General features: G+C 36.1%; 1 protein-coding gene and 1 non-coding gene across 4 annotated transcripts in view; one reads left to right on the forward strand and one right to left on the reverse strand.

Moving 5' to 3' along the window:
- CDK5RAP2 (CDK5 regulatory subunit associated protein 2) overlaps nucleotides 1–26,408 on the forward strand; it is an 80,995-nt gene that overhangs the window by 16,100 nt on the left and 38,487 nt on the right. For all 3 annotated transcript variants that reach the window (XM_085320086.1, XM_085320087.1, XM_085320085.1), the window contains exons 12-18: nucleotides 1,454–1,672; nucleotides 7,330–7,500; nucleotides 8,311–8,484; nucleotides 15,781–15,878; nucleotides 18,772–18,902; nucleotides 20,494–20,609; nucleotides 22,102–22,230. In XM_085320086.1, coding sequence (XP_085176212.1) covers nucleotides 1,454–1,672; nucleotides 7,330–7,500; nucleotides 8,311–8,484; nucleotides 15,781–15,878; nucleotides 18,772–18,902; nucleotides 20,494–20,609; nucleotides 22,102–22,230 — 1,038 coding nt within the window. The remainder of the gene's footprint in view (nucleotides 1–1,453; nucleotides 1,673–7,329; nucleotides 7,501–8,310; nucleotides 8,485–15,780; nucleotides 15,879–18,771; nucleotides 18,903–20,493; nucleotides 20,610–22,101; nucleotides 22,231–26,408) is intronic.
- Nucleotides 14,021–14,092, reverse strand: TRNAM-CAU (transfer RNA methionine (anticodon CAU)). Its single transcript has one exon. It is a non-coding gene; the product is annotated as a tRNA-Met (tRNA).

Here is a 26,408-nt window from a genome sequence, read left to right on the forward strand (position 1 = left end):
CTGAGATTTTTAAGGGAGAAATGTGTAAATGCAACTTAAGGAGAAAAATCTGACAAAGATACTGAAACAGTAGCAGAGTTGATGTTGAGCTTACTTTGTTAGCCTGAGACCACTTGGTTTCTCTTCCATAAATATGGTAACAGCCCATGCTCCTCTATATTAGCAGAGTTGAATTAGATATGAGACTTGTTTTGAATTTTTTTTGTGTGATAAATGTGAAACAGCTGTTTATAGTGGAGTTTGTTGTAAAAAAAAAAAAATGTGATTTAGTAGTGCTTTCATGTGTGCAGAGGAGGAAGGATGTTATGATAGTAATTTATGCCTTCTAAAGGTCTCTATATGTACGGCAGAAGACAAGAATCTGACTTTAAAGCAGACTATGTAATGRCTCGTCTAATGTTTGCAGACTTGTCTTGAATTTGGTTCTAGTAAAGGTGGATTTTTCAGCTTTGTAACTGGAATAACACTGATTTAAATGCATTGCCTTTACTATTACAGTGTTCATTCACTGGTCTCTTAGCAGGAATGGAAGAGGCTAATATGCTTGCTTCCAAGGTACACTGGCCTAAAGCTCTGACTGCACTGTTTTTTAGATTTTTAGTGTCCAATGAAGTAGTAGTGTTCAATTCTTATAAATGGCAGTTGAAGAAATGCTTTTAAGAAAAGTACACCTTATTTCTTTTTCAAGTAATTTTGGCCTGTGTGTGAATCTCTTTGCAGCTTTATACCAATGAATTTTTTCTTATTGAAATACTACCCAATCATTATAACACTTTTTCATTTTTCTGCAAGTTTAATTATTTTGAAATGTACTACACTAAAAGTCTGCAACTAATCCCTCCTATTAATAGAAACCATATTGCATGTGGGGTAACACAGCAAGCATTTCTCCTTGTTACTCTGCTAGTTAGCTTCAACTTTGAGCTGAAGATGTTTATGTTAGTAGATCAGGCAGCATAGCTCACTACTTCTGTCATCTATGTTGTAAACCTGAAGGAAGAGGCCTGCCACAACACTGAGAGGTGTGAACAGAAGTTGCCCTTGCTTTTTTCTATATAAAATGTGCTTATGACTTAGTAGCTACTTGACCTAGTTTGGATTCAAACTGACCCAAAATAGAAGACCTTGTATATTAGCATTGGTTCCCATAGCTCATAAAATTGTCTCACTTTTACTACAGGCTCCTTTACAGACCAACCTTTGTGTAACTTTTAGTTACCTAAAACTGTTGTTCTCCCCAGGATGTCACTGAAGACTTTTTGTTACACTGGAAATTCTCTCATATAACATTTCCTGTGTCATTTGGATAACTGTCATTTCACTRTATTTTTGCACCTTAAGTACTGCGAAGAGTAAAGCAGAATGGGGGCAGGGTGGGGAAGTAGACAGAAGTAAAGACTTACAGGCTGTACAAGGTACCTCTGTAGACCTTGGATGCTGCTTTATGTTTTAGGGTGCTGAGGATTATCAAGCTCTCTTGATGGAAAAAGAAACCCTCCTGGCTGAGCTGCGTTCAGAAAACCTTATGAAGGATACTGAGAACCGTAAACTACAAAGGAGGATTAAAAGGACGGATCAAGAGCTAAATGACTTGAATTTAGAAAGAGAGAAGATGGAAAGGGAGCTGGATGAAGCACAATTACAGAAGAGCAGAAGTGACAAAACCATTAATGTTATTATCATTTTTTTCTTTCATTTCATAAAAGATAATTGATTCTATTTCTAGTATGTCCTCTTCTAACAAATTTAACTACWTTCAACTAATTTGAATACTTTTCTGGAAAAGTAAATGCATTTGCCTAGAGTCCAGTGTTCAAAAGGATGTGGCTGAGGAGATYGAGATCTACTTTATAAGTCGTTTGCATGTGCGAACCACATGCCAAAAGTTTTCCTCATCTTGATAATCACTTAGTCAAATCCTAGATAAAATCATTAGACTATATGTGGTAAATGGTAAACATTTGTGTTAACTTTCCTGATGGCAGCCAAACATGCATAATATGTATTTTATAATTCTACTGTATATGGCAGGTTACAGGTCTGTAAACTATCTTAAATTGCACTATGCTAATTGAACTCTTTTTCTTTTCAGCTCTAATGCAATACAAGAGTGAGGAGTTCACTGTTACGACCTTAAGCCAAACATCTGCTTCCTTTTTGCTATCATAGCTTGATCACTGTAAAGGCTGTATATTTAATAGCAATTTCTACTTGTAAGATCTCAAAAGTGCAGAATCAGTTGATCACGATTTAGCAGAAATGATGTGCTGTATCTCTTCAATTTGTTTGCTTCATACTCAGTTTAGGATTTTTTTACCTTGCTGTAGATATCTAGACAAGCACATTTGTTTCCAGCAAGCACAGCTCATGCAACAAAACGAAAGATCAGATTTCCTCTTTTCTTTTCTGAAAGAAGACTACACCTCCTGCTGAGTGCTTGGCATAAAACATGCTTCTCACTTGTATGTCTTGTCACRTGTGTGTGGTTTCCCCCCTCTTAAATCTTCTCAAAACTGATTGCATTAGGGCAGTTTTAACTTTTTTGCAAAGYAGTATCTGCAGAAAGAGTGGACTGCATACAAAGGCTGCCACCCTTAGCTAGGGATTAACCAGGAGCTATATTTAATAACATAAAAGATTAAATGAGCTTATATCCCTTCAGTGAATGTTTTGCTCCAATTAAAAAAGGGCCTCAAAGTAGGTATACATGAAAATTTCTGGCACTGCAATATCATTTAAATCCAGTAGAGGGATCTCTCTACCTACAAACAAGCAAATTTCCCCCAACTCCTGCTTCCCCTCCTCTCCTTAATTTTTTTTTTATTTAACTAACAGTTCTATTTGATTGTCAGCTGTGGTTAGGCTACTGTCACAAAATCTCTTTGCTCTGCTTTGAAATTTTTTCTGGGTGTTGAGGTTAAGGGGAGAAAGAACAGATAGCTCCTGTCAGTGAAACAGCTACAAAGAACATATTTTATTGATTTAAAGTATTTTTATCTTTARCTGTCTTCTCTATTCAGAACCTTTTTTCCCCCCTTTCAGGGGAGCTAGAATATATATGTGTGTAGAAAAAGCAGTAAAAATAGGTTTGAGTAGGGCTTTGCCAAGGGATTCAAAGTTACTTGCGTTACAGAAGCCTATTTGACTCCATTATGTCCAAGTTTTTCATGTAAATGACTAGTTCCTTGGGGAAAAGCATTCCTGCCAAAAGATGAGCAGTCTTACAGAAATTATATCTCTAACCTATTTCCTACTCTTTGCAAAACAGCTGCTTCAGTTTCAGAGTTGCAAGTACATTTCAATATAGCMACATTTGSCTGTGAAATGTTGCCCATTAAGTAGTAGATGTGTGGGAGTAAAAAAATATGCTGTGGTATTTTGTTCTTTGACAAAYAGAAAACCTCTTCACTGATGTGATGCAAACTCTTTATGAGACAGCCTTCAAAATTCTGTTCTTATGTTTTGAGGCATTTCTTTACCATTGTATCTATTTTGTTAGAATAAGTACCTGATCTTTAGAAATTCCTGTCTGTATCTATAATGAATGTGTCTTGAGCATTGTCCCTCACATAGAAGGACATTTTTAATGACAGCACATAAATGGTAATTTTGGTCTCAAATTTTTTATACACTTACCTGAAACCAAACRGAGAGATCAGGAAAAAGTACATCTGCTGTGCTGTGAACTTGTCTTGTCTAGAGCAGGATTGGGCACTACAGTCCTGAGGTGGAAGAAGGCTAAACTGACCTGCTGGAAACTGTTGCAGGGGACTTGTTCATCCAAATCACCGACCATGCTTAAGTACTAAGAATCCTTTGGGACAATGGCAATAGATGTTCCTGGTACAGTGCCTCTGCCCAGGGAAGGGTGGGTGCCCTGCATTTTTTCTCTTACGTGTCAACTTAAAAGTAGTAACACTCTGTCCTGTACTTTCCAGAAACTGCTGTTAAACAGTAGTTCAGCATTTGTATTTTAAAGCAGCGAACTTAGCGTATACATTCTTACATACAATTAATGAGGAATAAGCATCCTTAATGCTGCTATATTGCTCTGCCTATAAGAAAGATTTCTTAAGCAAAACTTGATCAAAGAGAGTGTTCAAATTCTGTTGATTACATACTTTTAGCAACTTTTCTCTATCAAGGCCTAAATGTAGACAATTAAAGTGTACTTACTAGGTATTCATATTTGATCAGTTGGCTGGGGAAATGCAGAAAAACTCATTAGGCAGAATTTATTACTTAGTCTTCCTACTCATAGTTTAGCCTGAGAGGGAGGTTTTGGAGCCTCATGCCTTAATTATTCACCAACCTGTTTTCCATCTGACAAGGAGGGGGAGGAATCTGCTCCAATCTTCTGCATTATAGTGCTTCACATTCATTTTTCTAAGTTCAACTATCATTAATCATAGGAAAGTCTCTTGGGAGAAAGGTTGGCAGAAAGAATTGCAAAGTTTATGCTCTGAGAACTGTAGGTACTATATTATGCTTGCAGCTCAATGTATAGAAAGCAATAGTTTTTCTCCCAGACAATTTGAGTGGTCAATGAGTTCAAGCAACCTGCTATAGTGATGGATAGTTTTGTGTGTTACAGAGTTCTGGCTTATGCGAAGAAAATAATTAGCAGTTTCAACACTAGCTTGTTTTGGCAARGAGTTAGGGAACTTCTGGGGCAGAAGTAGTAGAAGCAAAGTACCTGCAAAATGCAAGTCTCGCAGGCTCTCTTGACATTTTTAGAATTCATATGCTTTGTCAAACCAGTTCTCTTCCTAAACCCAACCATAATGTTTGTGCTTCTTAGAGACAGGAGCATAGTCTCTGTACTTGACAGGTGGTGTAAGCTAAGAAGTAGTGTTATTTTACATCTAGACCTGTTTTGAGATTAGGTAATAGGGGGTGCAGTGCTGTTACTGCAATGACCTCTTTTTCTATCTACATRTGCCTTCATTTTTTTACTTCTCAAGGCTGTTTATAGCTTTCACAAAGAGAAGTTGCAGAGCATTGGTCACTTGAAATTACAGGACAGATCACAAGTGGTCCTTTAAAGTCTAGTTACCTACTAATAGGTAATGGATTCACTGAAAGCCTCTCAGTGAAGGAAAAGTAGCAAGACATAATGTAAAAATAAAAAACATCATGATAATCATAACACTGCAGTTGGTCTTTCAATTCCAGTTCAAGTACTGTATAGGAATAGACTTGTTGTGATGAACTAGAAGAGCTCCGTAACTTGAGGTCACAAGCCTTTGCASTTACCAGATTTTATGCTGTCTCCTAAAAGAGTTGCTCTACACTGAAGTCTGTACTTACAATTAGTAATGGGGTAGAAATACATTTAGGACATRTATGGACAAACTGAGGTCCTGATTCTGCAGTTCTCCAGTTTTCTTAGACAAACAAATGGTCTTATTGATTGTGAAAAAGGGGGAAAAAAAAAGAAGAGAGGCCTTTATTAGTTTGCAGAGCTGAGGGTTAAATCTTATTTGTTCTTTGAAACCAAATAACATTTGATGATGTTTTGGGGGAGCTGTTAGTTTTCTTGGTTGAATCCTGATAACCAAGCTAAAATTAAGAAAATAAACAAAAAGGAAGTAATAACAACTTGTATTTAATGTGCAAAATAAACAGAAATAAAAAAACTGAATAGCAAWATAATGTTAGAATTTGATGTGAGCCTGCATGCAGCAAAGTAATCAAGTCAGGAAAAGAACATAAAACAATTTATAAAGAAATTGTAATTAAAGCGTCACTAGTACTATTTCCCTATACTTTGAATGGTGAACAACTATTGCATTTTAAATCCCAGTGGAGGTAAATGTGATGTTTATAGGTGACTAGCATATGTGCAAACTATTTAAAAGGCTTACAGTGCTTCACAAATGGGCCCTTTTGGAAATAAAATGAAAACAAATGTATTTTAAGATGTAGGCTCTATTAGATTCTTTGAGTTTAAAGAGAAATTTAAATAGTATGAAGTCTTCTGTATATTTTAGTTGTTTAATTTTAGACAGCAACTCTTTTGCTCTAGGTTTCTAAGTCTCTCTTTCTGCACAATCCCTGCAGCAAATATTCCAGATCTCCTTGAAAAGTAAAATTTTGTAAAATGAAATCACTCTATACATGAACTATGCCTCCTTCAAGTTGTAGTGCTGTAATTTCTAGCAAATCACGAAACAAGGGAAAGTTTGTATTGACACAAAGAGCAATGGTGGCAGAGAAGCTGAAAAAGTAGAGCTCTGACAAACCACATTTAATATTTTGAACTTTTCTACTGCTTTGTGCTTCTGTATTTCTCTGCTCTGTAACCAGAATTTGTCCATGAACCTATACTAACAATTTCTTGTATACTTCCATTTATTTGATGGTTGCCCCAGTTAGAAAAAGGTGAGGAATAGGAATTATTTAATATTACTGCTTGGGACTCAAGGCTTTTTCAGGTGGGTGGCCTTGCAAACCCCACAGATAGTATCTTCCATCTGAAAWTGTGGCTCGAGTGAAATGGGACAGGATCTGTAGGAACACACAGAAGAAGACAGATGTAGTCTGTGTGAAATGTGTGACTTGCAAAACRGGAAGCAACTGCTTTTTACCTTGTAGTAGTCATAGTTGATCCCTACAAATGTTAGGATCCTTTGGACTTGCTACTTCATATGGATATTGAAAGAGATCGTTCCTATCTTTTAGAAGTGAAAGGGATGAGAAATACACAGTTTCCYGATGGGGAACTAAGGCATGGACATCGCGCACCTGATCTTGGGGGTGCGGGATGTAATTAGCGGAGTTGGAAATTGAACTCAATATCTAAGTTCTGGTCACAGCTTCTAATCACCAGACTCATGATTGGTAGTCTGAAGTTTTTTTAATACAAAAGTAACTAGTAATGCAGTGCTAGTGCAAGAATTTCCATGGTGTGATGAGAAAAAGAACAAATGACATACTGAATTACCGCTAATCAATTTTCTCCTATTTCTAGCAAAGGAGTAAACTGACTCAGAAGTGCGYGCTCATTCTGACAGTGACAACATGTATGTGCATGATATTCTCCGCAGCTTTGGAGTCCAGTCATTCTGTATGAAAAGCATTTAAACAATAACAGCTTAGATTTATAGAAGAYGATACTGACGCCTCATCCAATAGTTCTCTTCCTTGATCTGTATTCATGGGATGCCAAGAGGAAGACACTGGCTTAAATACATTCTCCAGACCATTCAGTGATATAAATATTTTAAAGCAATAGAAAGTTAAACTAATAACATTCATTGTCACTCTTACGTTTTTCTTTAAAAAAGTGGATTTGCTAAATAGTTTCATTTTTTTTTTTTTTGGTAGGACCTTAGAAATCAGATAGAGAAATTACACGGTGAAATGACTGAGAAAGAAAAAGCRGCTGAACATCATTACAATATTCTTTTGAGTGAAAGCAGTCAGAAGTTGCAGAGCCAAGAACTAGTTATCAAGCAGCTAACAGACAATGTCAGTCAAAAGGATCTGTTGCTTCAGGTAGGTAGACCTAAGCTGAAATGAAAAATAAAAAATTATAATTTGATTTTGTCTGAGGAAYGATTACAAAATCCCATTTATATTTGGAGTTACTGTTGATTTCACATTTTATAGTACTATATTTGCAGAACAGACATATAATTATAGAGATACGTGGCATTCAACAAGATTCCTTACTAGGGTTTTACAAAACGTGGACAGAGGAAGAAGAAAGCTTTCCTAATGTAGAAAAGCTTTCCTAATGTAGAATTTTCACTGTTGTGGCAAGATGCTTTAAAAGCTCTGAAGTACCTATGATTTTCAATTTGCTCTGCAGAAACTAGAAGTTGTAGAATAGATAGGAGAATATTTTCTCATTTTTTGGAAAAARCCCCTTGAAAGTGAGATACATGAGAAAGCTGCCTGAATGCTAACAGGCTCTTGCCCAAACATTCTCCTATAGAGGGAGGTAAAATCCTGAAATGTACAGAAGATGTTCAACTAGCAGTGCAAAAAGTAGTAGTTGAGGTTGCTCTCTGTACCTGGAGACCAAAGTGAGTTCCTTGATTTAATGCACAGATGCTTTATTTTTCGTGACAATTTAACTGTTGAATGTTTTTTTTCCTTTATATTTGAAGTGTTGGAGAGTGGCTAAAGTGTTTTTTGGTCTTTTTTTGTTCCTATTATGTTAAGTTGGGCTCTTCTTTTGCCAAGTATATAAAGAACTTGTGTAGGGTCATTGTTGGATAGTCTCCATCTTTTGTTTGTTTATTTTGCAATATAAATCCAGGRCAAATTTTGTAAATTTGTCTCATTGTTTTCTTTTGTTAGAAACTTGATGGAACAATTAAAGAAAAGGATGTAGAATTGCAGGACCTCCTTAATAAATACAAGAACCTTCTAAAAGCCAATGAAGAACTTGAGTTGAAAAATGAAGGCTTAATAAAGGAAAAATATGCTGTACAGTCTCAACAGTCGATCATCAGGCTAGTCAGAGAATTCGAGGTAAGTTTGATATAACTGTGACTATTCACAGAGAAATATTTTGACTTGAAATTGGTGAGAATTTTGGATTTGGCTTCAAAGATGTGGGTTCAGTTTCATCATAGTTCATCCATGTAGCGAGGAGCAGTTTTTCAGGTTAGTACCGTCTCATTTGAAATTAAGCTTTTTCCTGGCTTCTCTTACAATAGATGTAAGCACAAAGACCTCAATATTGCTAGCTGGAACTCTTAATGTTGTGTGTTTTGGAAGTTTGACAAAAATGCTGGATCACGAATGACAGAGGACTGAGGGGATAAATATTTGCTTTCTTTAAAAGTCAGCGGAATTTTAAATGTTTCATCACTGGTCTCTCTCACTCTTCTATTCCCTCCCCCAATGGATTTRTAGCCCAAGAGTAATCTGACTGTAACTGAATTAACCAGCATAAGCTAGTCTTAAAATTTAAGACTTGAAATTAAATCAAATCAGGACTGTTTTCCTTTTCCTGTACAAAAATGTTCTGTATTATCAAAATTATAGTAAACACTTTACTATTAATTTTGTCCAATATTTTTAATTGGCTTCAAACGTTTTGAAAGTGTACAATGGTAGTATTACGTGGCATTGTAAGTGTGCGTGACACTATACTCTGAGTTTATGTGGTATCAATGCACTGTTTACTGTCAGAAAGCTTGTAAAATATATTGTCTGCCTACCATAGATAGATAGACTTTGTACTCATTATGACAGAAGTATTTTCCCGAATGGGAGGGCATCTGCTTCTGAAGAGAGATACAGAAGAGAGTATGTGTACCTCTAATAGGTAAGGCGAGAGACTGCACTGAGCTGGTGACCGCAGGAGGTAAATGGAGCTTGGAAATAGAAAATACAGGCAGAAAGGAGGATGCTTTTAGAGCAAGAACAAAATTGTACTTTAAAGCAAGAGAAGAAAGAAATTACTATATAAATATAAAAAAATTGTGGATACTACATGCCCATTATTTTATTTAGTGGCACAAATTGAAAAGAATGGTTAGTATTCAAAACATGAAATCTAAGTATGAAGTCTTAATATATAGATTTATTTCCTTCTACTTTTGTATCAGCAAAAAAAAAGGTGATGTAATGGTGAAAAGGGTTCGAATCAGTTACTGACACCATCCATGTTTTTTTTTAGTGTGTACAGATTAGAGAACAAATAAGGACTTTTGAAGATAAGTTACGTTTCTTCTTTTTTTTCTGTTTGCAACCTAGTATACTAAGGTTCTCCAAAAGCATCCAGCAGAGTAACATGAATTTGAATAGCACTTTCTAGTGGTGAAGGGGAGCTTTTTCATTTACTTAATAGTGTATCAGTAACTAATGAGATTTTTCTCAAGGAAATTTAAAATGAACTGGCAATGGCAAAGGAAATGTGAGTACTGTATCTTGTGTCACATTGGGAACACTTGTGACTAGCCACTTAATGTCATGGATACTATTATTACAAAAAGGTACATGCAAGATCTCTTTGAGGCACAGAGCTTGTTCTGCAAGCTCAGAACAAAGGAACTACATCACTGTTTGCCACGGATCCAGTACAAAGTATATCAAAGTATATGTTAATGTACATACAGAGAAAATAAGGTCTGCAAAAGGTTAGGTAGAAATTTTGCCTCCATAAAACAAATTGCATTGCATTCATATAGCTTCTGTAATGAAGAGAACCTGAGAGTGATGGAAAATCATATAGAAYTAATGAAAATCAAACACTAACTTTCCTTTCTTCACTCCAGTTCCAATCCAGGTATATAACCCGAAAAGAGAACAGTGGCAAGCTAAGCCATGCATGGTAATGACCCAGTATCCACCTTCTAATCACAATCTATTCTCTGTTGCTGGTTGACTTAGTGATTGTGAACAATACCTAATCACAACCCATTGTCCTCTTGGCTCAACCTCTATATAAGATCACCTCCTGCAAGAACCYGCTTCAGCATATTAATCATAGGTTTTTGGACACAGATTCTCCAGGGCTGTGCTCTCATTGGCTGCTTTGGACTCTTTGATGATTTTACAGTGCTGCACCAACTCTCAACAAACGCACAGCTGGATCCTCCCACCGGAGAGAACAGAAACCAAGCTCTTCTAGCCTCACTGATCTTTAAAGTTGAAGAAACTGAATTGAGAGATGCAGAACTTTCTCTCTTTCATGATACCTTTTTACTTTATTTTAATGTAAAGATAAATTTTAAAGCAAACKACATCCAAAGCTCTGCTGGGTGCCTTGGCCAGGCTAGGGAAGATAAATGACAGTTGCTAATTAAAGTTTGGATTCTTGAGCCACAGACATGGGCTAAAGGGGAAGAGAGAGAGTGCAAGAGACTGATAATTAGGTTAGTCATGCAACTGCTGACTTGGGTATCTATGGAGTGTCGAATGAAATATTCTGGGCTTTACAGCCAATGGATTTAGAAGTGCAGCAGACTCCATGTAATTTTGAAAACTTTTGTTTGTTTTTCACTTAATGCTCTTCTCTCACTGCCAATACTCCTTTACCCACAAAACATTTGTTAGGCATTTGTTAGGCCAGTGTATTTCTAACACAGCTTTTTAGACCTCTGCTGTTCACTTTAATATCTAGAAAAACAGCAATATTTGGAAAAGTAGCTCTTGCTCAGTTCTTTAGTTGTGCTTCTGGGCTCTGTTATGCTGTACATGTAATCTTGCACAGAGCATATGCTGCCGTAAACAGCCACGGTGGTAAGAGTTTTAATTCTAAATTGATTTTTGTAAGAGTAAACAAAATCATTATAATTGCTGTAATACAGCCTTTCTGTGATGTCTCTGTCTGAGAGAGTGAGCTTATATTCCACTTGAGGCTGGAATAGGAAACATATTTAGCTGATAGATTACAAGGCAAATCTGATGCTTCTGCAGACACAAGGCACTTTGCAATTCCTATATGATCAGCACATTATTTGACTTTGGTTATAATTACTCCAGTAGTTAGGGAGTTAATACTGTGMGATCAGGGAATTGTAGAATACTGTRTGCATACAATTGTGATGTTTAATTTGTTGCAGTTGGAGAATTATAGTCAGTGCACCAAAGTTATTGATGTAGCCAGAGCATTGCAGTTGATGTGGGTCCTGAGAATTGGAATTGATGCAATTGTTGCCGTACTGCAGACACGTCTTAACTGTTGGAATTGAGGTAGTGTGAATGTTATTGCCGAGTTGTCGTTACTATGGAAAGTGATGTAGGTGACTACTTTTTTTAATACAAGTGTCCTATCTATTAAATTGTGATCAGTATATTGCAGTTGTTGCTTTCATCTCTTGAAATTGATGTTGTGAACATATAAACAGGGAGGTAGTTCAATTTCTGATTTGATGAGTTGAGCTTTTAGCTGAAAATGGTAATCTTTCTTTTTGCTATCTGTCTTCACGTACTTTAAATGTGATGCTTTTTACTTATTACAATGAACATGGCCTGGTGATGGGAATGGATGTGGCTGGTATATCTCACCATTTCCATATTAGCAGAAACTTTGCCTTAAAGGAATTAGCCTGATGAAGTGGTATTTTTAGATGTGTATATGCTTTACTACTCAAGAAGGGCCATAAGTTGCTCAGACCCATCGATTTTGTGACATTTCTGTGCTTTCTAGATGTAAGACTTAGCGAGCTGTAACAATCTTAATGTTATTAGTGAGTCTGTTTCATTTATGAGAGAACATACATGTAGTTCAGTGCAGTGCTAGAAGAAATTGCCAGGTTCAGGTACTGGTGGATGGATGGATCAATATGTGATAAAATGTAGGTTATAGCCTTCTGTCAGTCATTCATCCACTAATTTTCAGAGGTTTTGAAATCACTCAAATGGTTGTTGCAAGCAAGAAAGCATTGAGTGAAACAAAAGGATATTCTTGTGACTTGTCAATAAGTTACCTATTGTGGAGCTATAATTTTTTTTATCCATTGCTTACAATTTTAGAAACCTTTTAATGAAAATAACTTAACGTTTTCCATCACTACTGCTTTGCAGTAGTGTATCGGACTTTATACAGACTTTAATGCATTAGATTGCCTCCTTTCATAGGAATATAATCTTTCACTGCCCTATGGCCCTGCTTGTCTTGCAGCTATCTCCTCTAACACATTTTCTCTCACACCACATGTCAAGAGGTTTAATGTTTCATTAACTCCCACAGCATTATGGTCTATGTAACTTACAGAGCTGGCTTATGTTTTGTGTACCTTTGGGGAGCTGATTGGAATAATTCAGTACTACACTTTGTTTAGAAGTGACAGTAATAATGTACAAAAAAAAAGTTCATCTTCTCATCCTTATTATTTGTGAAACATTCTGAAAAATGAGAACACTTCATGATTTTGCTAACCTCTACCTAGCTAGCTGAATTTAGCAGTCATAACAATTTGTCTCTAGTCCTGATTTGTGCTCCTGTCTCATCTGGATTTAAGAAATAGCTCATGTTTCTCATAATGCAGCAGAAAGAGTTGGGATGATTTTGTGGGGTTACAGAGATTTTGGTGCAAATGTAAAACTAAATTAACGTGCATTCCAAAAGAAACAGAAGAAACCAGAGCACGATTCTGTGTATCACTGCTTTGTTAATACAGCAGTCATAGACCCTGAAAAATTGGTGACAACTGTTATCTGATTTATGTACCATATAGTCTTCAGGGTGACATTACTTTGTCAGTGATTCAGAAAGAGCTTCTAATTAGGACACAGTTTTGTAGTGCCTTCAGTAATAATTGCAAAGCTTATATCAGACAYATGGAAAAGTTCAGTAGAACTTCTAGCAGACTGTTAACCATCTAATGTACGTCAAGATTTACCTGTTTCTGTTGCTTTCCATGTCATTGAACAGTGACACAGTCAGTGATGAAGTTTTCTCCAAATTAAATCGCAATCTCTGTACTTTGTTTAGTGACTATGCTTGAAAGGCTGAGAGTCCCGTACTTTGGTAAGATTTTTTAACTCRGGCTGTAATATTTGCTTTTTTACAAGATTTTTAGCATATTTTGTTAATGGACTCTGGATCACCTACGTAAGTCTGTTTGCCTTTGTGTTTCTCAGTACTMGATCAACAGAGCTCATCATTGAGAGCTCCTTCTATGTTCGTTCCACTGGTTTCACAGAATCAGTAAGGTTAGAAGGGACCTCTGGAGGTCATCTAGTCCAACCTCCCAAAGACTTCCTGGTGTTGGTTCCGCTGGGGTTTGAACCCAGGACCGTCAACATGTAAAGCAGATGTGATAAACACTACACTATCCTTCTACCCCGAGGACTTCCCCTTGCTGAAGCCTGGGCTTGAACCAGGGACTTTTGGATCTTCAGTCTAACACTCTCCCAGCTGAGCTACTTYGGCCCGCAATAAATAAAGAGGGGGGACAGGAGCAGCACAGACAAGGGGCTGAGGAGCAGAAAGAGCCACCACCACCCCGGCCAGCGACCTGGAGCACAGCACTGTGGGGAGTGCTGGTAGAAGTGTCCAAAGTGAGAGCCCCCCACCACTCCGAGAGAGGGATTGGGGGACAAAGGGCCTTAGCAGAGGATGGTTTCGATCCATCGACCTCTGGGTTATGGGCCCAGCACGCTTCCGCTGCGCCACTCTGCTTTCGGTCTTGATAAAAACCTTGAGATTAAGCTCAGTGTTTTGCCGTCAATAAAATGGTATTTAATATATAAATTGCACTACAGCCTGGAAACATTTGTTAAGAGCATAGCTATGATTACGGTTGGGAACGTGATGAACATGTACAAAGACAGTCACTTCCTCAAAGAATCTGTAGTATGAGGTGGTAGAAGCTACTCTTTTTGTAGTAAGATCTGATATGCAGATTACTTTAAGAGGAATAATTTGCTCAAAACTTGATTACATTTGCAAAATATTACCTAATATGTTTGCTAGCGCACTGTTGAAGAATGAGCATAAATAATCAAAAGTAAACAACAGTTGTCCTTGCTTTTTTGGAGTTTACTTTGCAGATTACTGAATTTTTCAAACTAATAGTGTCTTCACATCATTAGGGTAAATTAGCAAGATTCAACTGTAGCTGAGTTTTTGTTACAATTTGTTGCTTAGGAATTACAATTGCAGTAATAACAGCTGCTTGAAACTCCTGGGTGTAGATTTCTTCCCTGTTAAAGATCTGTTTGCTAATGATTCAGTATCTCTTGAGAGTTTAATTTCGAATCTTGAAGTTGTAATATGCAGAAAATAGAATTATTTCATCTTTGTTCTCTGGAGTTACYGTGTCATACTAGAACCATACACGTTCCCCCTAAGCTATGGAACTTTTTTTGTTCTTTCTTTCAGTTTTTGGTCAGAAAAGAAAACTGAAAGGAGCAACAGAGTCTATTATTTTTCTTGAACAAAGGTAGAATATATGGTGTAAATCTGAATTTCCTGTAGATATCTAGAAGATGCTCCATTTRTTTTTCTCTTCTGAGAAGAACAATATCTTTGATATTTCTTTAATAGCTGAAAGCAAATATTCATTAAAAAAGCTGCAGTTTTGCCACCTACTAAAAAACTTGCTGAATGTTTATTTTGGAATGAAAAAAGTATTGGGTTCTTTCAGTGATTACTTGGTGAGGAGTTTGGATTTATTATAATAGTAATATACCTTCTGAGAGCAAAACTGCAGGTAAATGATTTTCTTTTCTTGGTCCAAATAAATAAGCAACTTGCAGTGACCCAGCTGATTATTTAGAAAGCTGACTCAATGAATATGTATCTGACATACTCATCCTTTATTTTTTGACTCATTACAAACCTTTTTGTTCAGAAGTGGCACAGAATTTGCAGAAATTGCTCCCCTAAAGAAAGTTAATTTTATCCAAAGCATGGAGAGGACCGTTAGGATAGTATTCTAAAGTGTGTGCTTGGAGCTTGGTCTTTTCTGTTTTCTTTTCCCTTCCCTTCGTCCTTCTTCTCTGAAATACCTATTTGCCAGGTTGTTATTGGGTTGTTAACTTTTACACTTTGAAAGTGAGAATGCTGGGGCAAAAAAATCTTTTTTAAACTGTGATAAAAAAGATGAACCACTGTTTAGGTATATTACTTTCTTACAGTAGGTAAATATTAGCCTCCATTAATAACAGCTTTTCTAAGTATCATGAATATTTTCCAGATTCATGTTAGGCTCTTGAGATGGGCAGCAACTACTTGAGCGATTTTTGAGGTGGTTAGCAACTTCTGAATTTCTATTTTCACTTTTTCTTTAGAATACAGATGTACACATTGTTGTAGACTTGCGAACTTGAATATATATTAAACTAGTAATATTTTTTTTAATGTAGGAAAAAAAAGAATCTGAATATGAAAAGCTGATCCTTGCTTTAAAAAAGGAACAAAATATTTATTCTACTCTAGTGAAGACCTTCAAAGAATCAGATAGGTAAGTACTTTTTCTGTTTTGGTGGATATTTTAAACATAAAGGGCTGAGTCAGATAATGTTAAAAAGGTGCAATTTCACTGGTGTGATAATTATTTCATGTGGGGCGATTGTTAATAAAGCATAAACAAGCTGTAGTAGTTTCCCTAAAATAGAAGAAATATTTTTGTGTGTGTCCGTGACAAATTATTTTCAGTGTTTTCTCTCCTCTGGCATACGAAAGGGTTGAACCACAGTGTTGAACCACACTTCAGTGGATGGTGAAGTGTTTTGAAAATAACTCAATTTTCCATATTTTTTTCCTTTTAAAAATACAGATAATCCTTATCTACCTTTAAAGTGGCAGTGTGAGAATTATGATGATAATATAAATATAAAACCATATGTATGGTTTTGGAGAAGATTAAATAAAACAGAATAATTGAGGTTTACATAGTGTATTTTCAATATACAGCATTCAGAAGTGTATTAGGAGGCAGAAGCTAGTGTTTTTCAGCTTTTTTAAATCAAAGAACACAGAAATCTGTGGCCTACTTTGTATCCTATTATTACTTGGCAGTTGAGGGGGATATTATGATAAAATAAATAAAATTCTTAGCCTTTAGGTAAAAGAAATATAATTGTTATATAAAAATGTACTTTTACTGTTATAATTATAAATATTTTAATTAGGTACTGGCAGCATTTGAGAGGCAGCTCCTTATTCTTCCTGCCTGAAGGCAGTGGTTGATACCTGCCAACTTTGTGGGAATATCTTTGTTTTTGTCAGTCAGTTTGCAGACCATTATAGTTGGAAACCATAAAGTGAGTAGCATTAAAGTAGAAAAGAGCTGATATTTGAATTAAGCGCATTAATAGTAATGCCATCCTGTGCTTGGCCACAGCTTAGAAGCTATTTTAGATAATAGAATTTGTTTCATTAGAAATAGCAATAGAGGTCAGAATATGGAGATTTTTTCTTACCTCCAGGAAAACAGCAATGGCTGTTTTCACTGCTTTCTGTTGAACTATCACCATACAAAGGAAGAAGCCAGTTCTGATTTGAGATTTTATAGAAAGAAAGAGTCCTCTATCATTGAAACACATTCTGTAGGTAAGTTGATTATGTCAAGATTGTATAGTTATGACAACAATAAAATAATTTACTACGGATGTCACAATTTTTCTCCACAGATTTTAGAATGTCTTTCAAAATATAACCAAAGTTGACTGTGCYTCATCAATGTAACAGGAGTTTTGCAATTAGCTTCAGCAGAGGCAAGGCAATTAGTTCTATTTTCTAGATAGGGAATTATAGGATGAACAGTGAATTAGCGTGTGTGACGATTTGCAGAGGACGCACAGTGATTCAGTAATAGAGCTGCAAGTTGGAGGCAGGTCTTTGTATTTCTTCTCCCCATAGTTTTGTGGACTGAGACATGCTGTTAAATCATCAAGGCAGACTTGGACCCTCAGCCTAAAGTTCTGTGGAGCTGATAAACCAAGCTTGCAGAGAAGTTTAACCTTCTTATTCGTCTAAATGCCTTCTGCTGTGGAATGCATTATAGGCAAATACCTATTTTCTTGTTGACATATCTTTTTTTAGGCATTATTTATTTTAAGCAAACTGAATAGTTATTTTTCAAAATAGCCTGCCTGATGTCAGGACCAAGACATTTCTTGTCTCTCCAAGCAGGGAATCAATGCTTTTTCTCATAAAATCTTTAATTCATGAAGAGGAGAAAATGTGCTTACTTCACTTATAGTAATGTGTTGTTTTGTTTTTCTTCTTATTTTTTTGCTAAGCATTTAGGAGCTCTCTCTTTTTGAAGATATTCTTGAGCAAGGGAGAGTTGGTTAAAGCAATAGTTCATTGTGCAAGCAACACTGACAACAGCATACTTGTCAGAAGACAGACTGAGAATCTTTTCATACATGCTGGCTTTTAATTAATGTGTTTCTACAGCATGCTGTTATTCTTATGCAAGTATGACATGTGCTCCCATGTAGACTCTTGAAAGATGGATCTGAATTTTTTGAACGATTTCTGAATGCTCAGGCATTTCAGTGCAGTGGATTGGAAATTCTACAGTAGCTTAATTTATGTTAAAATACTGACATTCTGAGTGAATTAAAAATGTGAAAATAAGTAATACAAATCAGTTCAGTAACACCTTGTTACTTATTTGACATTAAAACTAATTTATTTCATATTATTAAAATTTCATTTTTTATTCATATACTTAAATCTTTTTGTGGACTGCTCATACCTGTCTTGTAGATGTTGTTGAAGCTTGTGGGCAAGACCTAGATAGGGGACAGCTATGTGAGGAATGAGGGGCAGTGTGTAATGCTCAAGTAATCACATTCAGTGGCTACCTTCGAAAAAGAGCTGCTTACAGAATTAATTCATATTGACAAATTGTCATGTGTACGTTTTGGAGTTTAACCCCTCATTGAGATCACTGAGATCATTCAGTCTTAATAGATGATTTTTACAGGCTGTCTGCAAACTGAAAAATAATACACAGAACCATCAGTAGTATATGATAGTGATATTTTCCTGGCATACTTTTGAAAAATTAGTTATTCTGATTTTCCTTAAAAAGAGTTACACAGAAGTTGGCCAGTAGAATATGTGTATTTTGTTAAGCTGTCTTACAAGCAGCATGGCTCAAAACCGCAAGGAAGGGATATATATATATATAAAAAAGTTTAATCTCATATTGCTACATAGGGATTTGTTTGTTCTGTGCACGAAAATAATGAAACTGTGTGACAGAAAAGAGGGACGGCTAGTGTGAAATGGGCTCTTTATGGAAAMGAGGATGTATAGAAGATGCTGAGGTGCAGAACTAAATGTTTTCAATTGAAATCTATTTYTTTTAATTTCTGATTTTCTGCTTTTTTTTTTAGTATAAATAGCTTGCAAACAGAACTAAACAACATTTCCTTGTTGCGAAAACAACTAGAAGAAGACATTTTAGCTAATCGGAATCTGCAGAAGGTCTTAGAAGATCAAATTAAGGATTTTAAAACCCGACAAGGTCTGTATATACGTGCACCTCAGCCCCTTTCTTTTTGCACAAAAGTGACTGGTTTTATTACAGTCAGTTCGCTATGATGGAGAAGAAATATTAGAGAGTAGATTAAGGTGTGAAAAGACTTCTTGTCTGCTTTCTATAGTCAAAATCATTGGCAGTATTTATAATAGTGTCTTTGAGCAATCAGGACGTATGCAGAGGGACAGCTTTTCTCTTTCCCTGCAGCAGATGCTAGTAATTCTATGGCAGTTCTACTCCAGTGATCATTTCAAGCTGCCTACAATTTTGTACCCATAGAGTTTACTGTCTTCTGCAGAAGTCAGAAATGCCTGGCTTTGAATAACTCTGTGGCCATGGGATCACTTCCTGACCATGGAATTTAACTATTTTGCAATACTTTGATGAAGAACTTGCATCTCAGGAAATGGCTAGACTCTTTCTAACAAAAGAAGTATTTTCAGAGAATGAAAAMATAACCAGAAGTTTTCTTATTTTGTGACTTATTCAGAAATAATAGCACTTTTAAATATAATTTACCTTTTAGCTTCTTTATATTTCTTTAGAGGTGTTTTTAGGATATACTTAGATGTGGAAAAGCAGAATTTAAGTGGACATCATTAAAGGTGGTATTCTGCATTTATGCCGATGTACCYGTTTTCTTTTCTAGCAAAGGTATAATAGTAAAAAAACCTGTTTGCCTACCTCTTTCAACTTATATTTTCAATTTTAGCATCACTCCCTTTACCGGGATGACAAATGACAGAAAGTAGGCTCCTTCTATTTCAGAATTTCCAACCWCAAAAGCACAGAGATGATGAACAGCTAGGGGAAGCGAAAGCGACTTGTGAATATTCCTGGGTCCAGTTCTCAGGGGTACTTAGGTTGTGGGTGAGGCACCTAGGAATGGAGGCTCTGAAGATTATTCATCGTTTGTGAAGCTTTCGGCTTTGCAGCTGCAGTGGGATTAGTGTCAGAGTTGGGAGTAGAATTTGGATCTCTCTTCTTTGTTCCAATATGCTTTCTCCTTACCTAATGAGATATATTTAGGGAATTAATTGCTATCCAAACTGTAAATGAACAGATGCTTATTAAAAAAAGTAACAAGTCATTCATATTGTTATAAAGGATAATAAGTAGCTATTTTTTATTCAACAAATACAGTCTTTTGACCCAGAAGGAAAATAAAGTCAGTAACTTTGTCTAACCTGACTCTTCTCCCTGAGACTTTGAGTTCATGTTCATGAAAATATGGCTAAACCAGAATAAATATTCATGCCTTATTTCTTCTTCCTAAAAAACATTTCTAATTGCAATGCTAAATGTGCAAATTATAATTCAGAATTACATTCACAGTTCGTGCTGATAACCTCAGGATATAAGGCATGTCTGGGTGTCAGAAATGCAAAGAAACATTAGGACAAAGTTATTTTCAACCAAACAGAAAGCTTATTTGGGGGAATGAAAATTTTAACTGGCTTCCCTCCTAGACTTACTAGTATGCACTYATTTGAAAAGTTTTGTCTTTGCGTTTTATACTGTGTTTTGCTGCAAATAGAGTTTCTGAAGCAGTTCTTATTCTTGGTTATTTTGACAGATGAAACGCTGTCTTTTTGTGGAGATCAAACATCTTATATGAGCATTTGTTTAGGAGAGCAAGATCATTTAGGCCTGCAGATAGACCATCTGTCTCTTGAAGAGCTTAAGAAAAAGGTACTAGTCTGTTTTATTCTTTACTGTTTTTAATGGCCTAATTCTGCTTCATTTATATTTTGTGCCTTATAAAATTTTGATTATTTAGGTATAGTTGGGTTATTCTGAAAGGATTGGAAATTCTTGTCTCTGGTTTGTGATCCTCTTTTTATTAACTATTTTTTGTTACAACACAAGTTTCAGAGTCAACTGAAAGAAAACTGGATTGCTGCAAAATTTTTAGGGTTGTTAGATATCAGGATTCAGGTTTCATACCCAATAACATATTTCAGTCATCATGAAGCATACCAACTCCAAATAAAAGTTTTTGCATTAAGTAACCTAAAAAGCATATTTCATGGCCCTCTATCAATCACGAAAGTGGTAGTGGTAAGTATAATTTATACTTCTGTACAGCATACCTCATCTCAGGATTTACAGATCTTTTGATAAGTGTGTTATGTTATAAAATACCCCTGAGGTATATTAATATTATCACTATTCTACAGAAGGAGAATTGAAACTACAGAAATTAAATGAGCAGACTATTGTCATGCAGTAGATCAGCACTGGAGTTCAGAAACTCTTTCTCCTGATTCATCATCCTGTGCATTGACCTCTGATTCATTTTCATGGCCAGCTCAATTGCAGACAGGTGTTGGATCCAGAGATGGATAATTTTAAGGAAAGATCAGTCTGCCTTACACCAAACAGGTGTCGTTAAAAACAACAACAACAACAACAAAACCCAAACACCTCCCCTCCTTGATTTTTGTCTCAGTCCCATGCTTGGCCAATGCCACTTTTACCTCTAAATTTATTCCCTTTAGTGGTTTCAGGGATGCTCTGTAGCAAAAGAAGTCAATAAACCATTTCTTAACTGAAAAAGGGTTTGTATGCCTGAAAGCTGCTCTATTTTTTCCGAATATATTAATTAATGTAATAAAAACGTTTTACCAACTCTGCAAACATTGCTTTCTTGTTTTACTACGTTAGTCTGGGACGTTAATGACTGCTCAAGAGCCTTACTCATGTTTCTCTACTCTGGTACATATTTTATGTCTGTGAAACTCCACAGAGTGATAGCAGCTTGTAAAGGGAGTTGCAGATACAAGGACAAAATGTTTTTGAATGTTACTTCATCCCTGTAATGAATATTTCCTTGCAGCAGACTGTTTCTTCTCAAATCAGCCTATTTGTGTGAGGTGCCCTGAAGTTTCTTCTTGCTACTGAATAACGAAACTTGACACCTCAACTTAATAAGAAGACTGAAACTACGGTCACTCAAGTTCAAAATTCTTGAATGCTAACTCCCAAATATATGATCATGTTTTCATATATAGAGAGATTGTCTCATGAGCATATAGGGTAACATTAGAAGAATACTATGAAAAAGACTAAACTTTCCAAGTCTTTCCAAGTTCTATATTTACCTAGAGATTTATATATCACCCTTTTTTTCATGCTAGGATGGATTTTACTAGTTTYCATTGTTTTTTCTTTGCTTATTTAGGTTACTGATCTTCTTTTGATGGTTAAGGATCTGCAAACAATTAATCAAGAGCTTAAGAAAAAACAACTTGAACTTTCTACAACAGATTCGCAAGGGAAGGAAGCGCTAAAAATATTAAACTGGAGTGAGGTATGTTTTTTGTGATAGTTTTGATCTGACCATCATTTCTAATATWCTTTGTGGAATGATTCACACCAATGCAGAGTATGTAAAACCCTCAGAGCTTAGATTGCTAATTCCTTATAGTAATTTTTAAAATTAACGATGTAAATGACTAAGAGGTTTTCACAACAGAGAATCAGACTCAATGTAAATGTTCAGTGATGTTTTTAGTTGAATTTAAGGTAAACATATTCACATTAAAATATTAATTGKGTTTGTGATGTATTTGTTTTGTAAACTGAAATGGGAGGAAGGAGTTTATTTTACAAAGTCTTCCATAAGATTTTAGCTATTACTGAATATCTGCTTGTCTTCTGTTCGGGAGTCATTTTCATGCTATGTCCAGTTCTGCAAGAGTTTAAGTCATACCTCCTCTGCACACTTCTCCTCCTACCTCCCCGAAAGAGTTAGGGCTCACAATGGCCAAACAAGAAAGAGTAGCACTTTGGCTCACGTAAAAGCATGTCCGTGCCACCCCTAAAGGTTGATTTAAACTTATTTAAATTTCTTAATTTAAACTATGATTTAAATTTATTAAAATAATAAATTTACAAGTTATTAGAGTAGATTTGCATTGAAAAGCTGGTGGGCAGTTTGTTTTGGAGTGCATGCACTTCTCCATATACTGTTATTCCTAGTAATTTACCTTGTCATCCTGCAGAGGGTGCTGTACCTCTACTGATTTGATATTTAATACCGAAGGAATTGGTGTCCTGTCCTAAGAATATCATGACAAGACATTGTGTCCTCCTGCATTTGTCTCAGCAGGAAAAGAACACATAGGCTACGTGCTTGTAGTTGTCTACATGCGATTAGCTTTAGAATAATCGAGAATGAAGCTGGTGAAATGATCCATATGTAAAAAACTCAAGCTTCTCCTAAAGGAAGGAGAAAAGTAAAATATGGTTTTTAAACCTGTGCCAGAATGATTTTAGAACTATGGAGTTCAAAAATTAAGTGATTTGAGTTTAAATGCTTTTAGTTTAAAAGGGATCATTTTTATCAGTTTTGTCAATAAATGGCAATGTAGTTTCTGGGCTGTGGGGTTGTGAAACAGTGTATTTTTTATGCAAATAACCAGTGTGAAAAAGACTGAGTTCTAATTTTGTGTGTATTTTGGGCTAGAATTTGGCAGGTAGTGCTGAGGTGACATTAATTCATATGCTAGAAGAGGAATTTGAGCAGACATAGAAAGACATCTCCTTCTCAGGTCCTTAAAATGAGCCCATCTTTCTTTTCCTTCATGGAATTGGAGTGCAAATCAGATAAGCCTTCACGTTAGTTCCTCTGCGAGGCATCTCCCAAAGGTCTGACAGCCCTTAGTAGTCTATATCTTGGCTGCAGGTTGGGAGGGAGGAAGGAGGAGGAGAGAGAAAGGTTGTTTTTGTGCTGTCCTCTGAACATCTGCTTTCTCTGAGAGAAGCAGCCTCACTGATTTCAGTGCTTCAGGGCTCCAGGGATCTTTGCAAACCAAGCATATCAATGGTTCATTTAGGAAAAACATTCTCAAGGTTTTCAGTCTCCAAGGAAGTATTTTAAACAGGCAGCTTATTCTCGGAACACTTTTTTCTGGCCTTAAGCCACTTATTTTCTTTTAATATTTTGTTGAACATTAGACTGTGTTCCTTGGAGTACAGAAAGTTTCTTTTCTGTCCCTCAGACTTAGGACCATAAGATTCGAACTGCAGTCAGTTGCTGTAATAGCGTAGTATAATTCGTCAGTCTTATGTAACAGTTTCATTTTAAGAAACATCACTTATTAGGCTGAATACTGGCCCAGGAGAAAAAGTTGAGTCATAAAAAATGGTTGCATTGAGTAGATATGTTATATTCACAAATAAGCTTAATTTTAATACACAAAGGTAACGCTTGACCCGAAGCTTCATGTTGAATTTTAAACCTTTTTTTTTTATAATAGCTAATATTTTTCTTTCTTTTCTACCTAAAAAAATGTGAGTAAGTGTGGTGCCTTTGAAGTCCAGTGGTTACAGCCAAATTATATTCTTTTGTCATGCATATCCTTGCCATGTACCACAGTCCTATCCATGTTGTCTTCCAGCTTTCAGATTATCTTTACTTTGTGTTGCCCTAGAAAACCAAGTTCTGAGTGAAAACAGAAAAAGAATTCAAACATGAGTCATAAGCTAGTTTTGAAAATACATTTCTAATACTAAAAGTCAAATATATTAGCATGCTGCACCAAACTGTTTCTGCATTTTAAAATTCACGTATAAAATCTTTGGAGTTGTTAATACTGCTAGAGATTGGAAGATGAAATAGCTTTTCTCATTTTTTYGTATATATGTACAAATATGTATGCATACCTGCATATGCATTTTATGCATGCTCAATTAAAAAAAACAAAAAAAACCCAACCAATCCACGGGTACAGTGGATTCTCCCAGTGTTCTTGGGAAGTAAAAATAATACTCCCTGCAGAATTCTGGCTGTCTGCAATTGGGTTAACATGCTGTGAGCTAAGACTTTCCAGCATGTGATACYGGGGAAGCAGGTTTCTCTTTTCATGTTGTAAGTTTTAGCACTGCACTGTATATCCGTCAAAGGTATAAATATCACATCAGTGACCTCCAGACACCAGTTTCTTTCCTTCCCATGCGTCATCTGAGACTCTCTGTACCTATAATCTCAATTTACAGCTTTTTCTGTAACTATGCTCAAGATTTTGTCTTAGGGTAATTTTTCTTTAGCCTAAGTCAGCCAAAATATTAGTGTTTTACACAACAGTGGTATATTACTGCCATTAGTGCTTTAAAACTAAAAATTTTATCTAATGCAAGCTTGAATACACTGTGCCAGTGCCATGTCCTATCTATGGTTTAGATATATTAGGCATAGCATCTTTGATATTTACCATCATGCTTACGCGTTTCTGCTATTAAGGAGATTCTAGTAGCAGAGATCTTTAACAACTATCTTCTTCTATTAGATAAAGAAATGTTGCTGTAAAACAAGATGATATAAATGTCCAGTCTAGCTGAAATTCTATTTCAGAGATTCCTAAATTTAGTTGTTTGGATGCCATCTGTGGTGATATAGAGGCCTGCCTGTGCGGTGSTTTCGTTTGCCTTTATGCAGTCTCATGCCTTCTCCCTCTCTCTTGTTTTTTACTGCATGCTGGCACACGGGAACCCCGATTCCGTGCTCTGGCCTTCCCTAACTCCCAGAACTGTCACACAATACTTACTCCTTTCTCTCAGCTTGATAAGTAGCACCTGCCTGTATGGTTGGATTTATGCTGTGACTCAGATCAGCAGCAGTTTGGGAACCTTTTCTTCAGTTTACAATCAACACGTTCCTAAAATRTTATGCATTGCAAAAAGACATACTACAAGGCATATATGGACTCCCCCTAAACCACCAGCCTCTCTTTGTACGCCACCAGAATGTAACCAGGGTATCAGTAAACTATGTGCATGTTTCTTCATTGACTATATACTTAGTTGTATCTGAGCAAAACCGAGAAGACTTAAGAATGACTTTCGTCATTGTTAAGTTGTTATCTGAGAGGCTTTGCCAGCATATGACTACTGGAGATAATAATAATAATTCTTTGTAAATAAGAAGTTTTCTTATCACGGGTATTAAATAAGTATAGGCAAAGGTTAAATTATGTCCTCGGTTGCCAGAAGCAAACTGAGAAAAGGAGGCAAGTCGTGTGAGAGGTACAAATACTCCCCATGATCTGTGTGTAAATGAAGCTCAAGCAGCAGAGGTCTTTGCTTCCAAAACTAGGAACATGTACGTCTCATCCCTTGCTTTCAGTTCTGTCGCAGAGAGGTAACATTAAGCAAAGGGGATTCTGGTCTTGCTTTCAGTTGTGCTGTTGTCAGAAACTTAAGAGTTCTGCTACTAAAAGAGCTCTATCTTCCTCCTCTCCTTTGTGCAGGAAATATTAGTGATAGGAGATGGACTGGGTTCTGTAACAAATAAGGAAAAAAGATGATTTGGCACCATTTCCTTTCCTATGGTAAATTTAGACAAGACAAAGCAGAATGTAACCTTCAGCGTGACAGTAAATCTCTTCACTGTATAGTAGGCTAAATGTGCTTTCTTTAGAAAATATTTACTTCTTGGATGCTGTAGAAGAGCTAAAATGTGTGAGATATGAAAATAAATTCTGAAAA

Source organism: Rhea americana, unplaced genomic scaffold, assembly GCF_003343005.1.
Source record: "Rhea americana isolate MKP2758 unplaced genomic scaffold, rheAme1 scaffold_61, whole genome shotgun sequence".
Classification (NCBI taxonomy): domain Eukaryota; kingdom Metazoa; phylum Chordata; class Aves; order Rheiformes; family Rheidae; genus Rhea; species Rhea americana.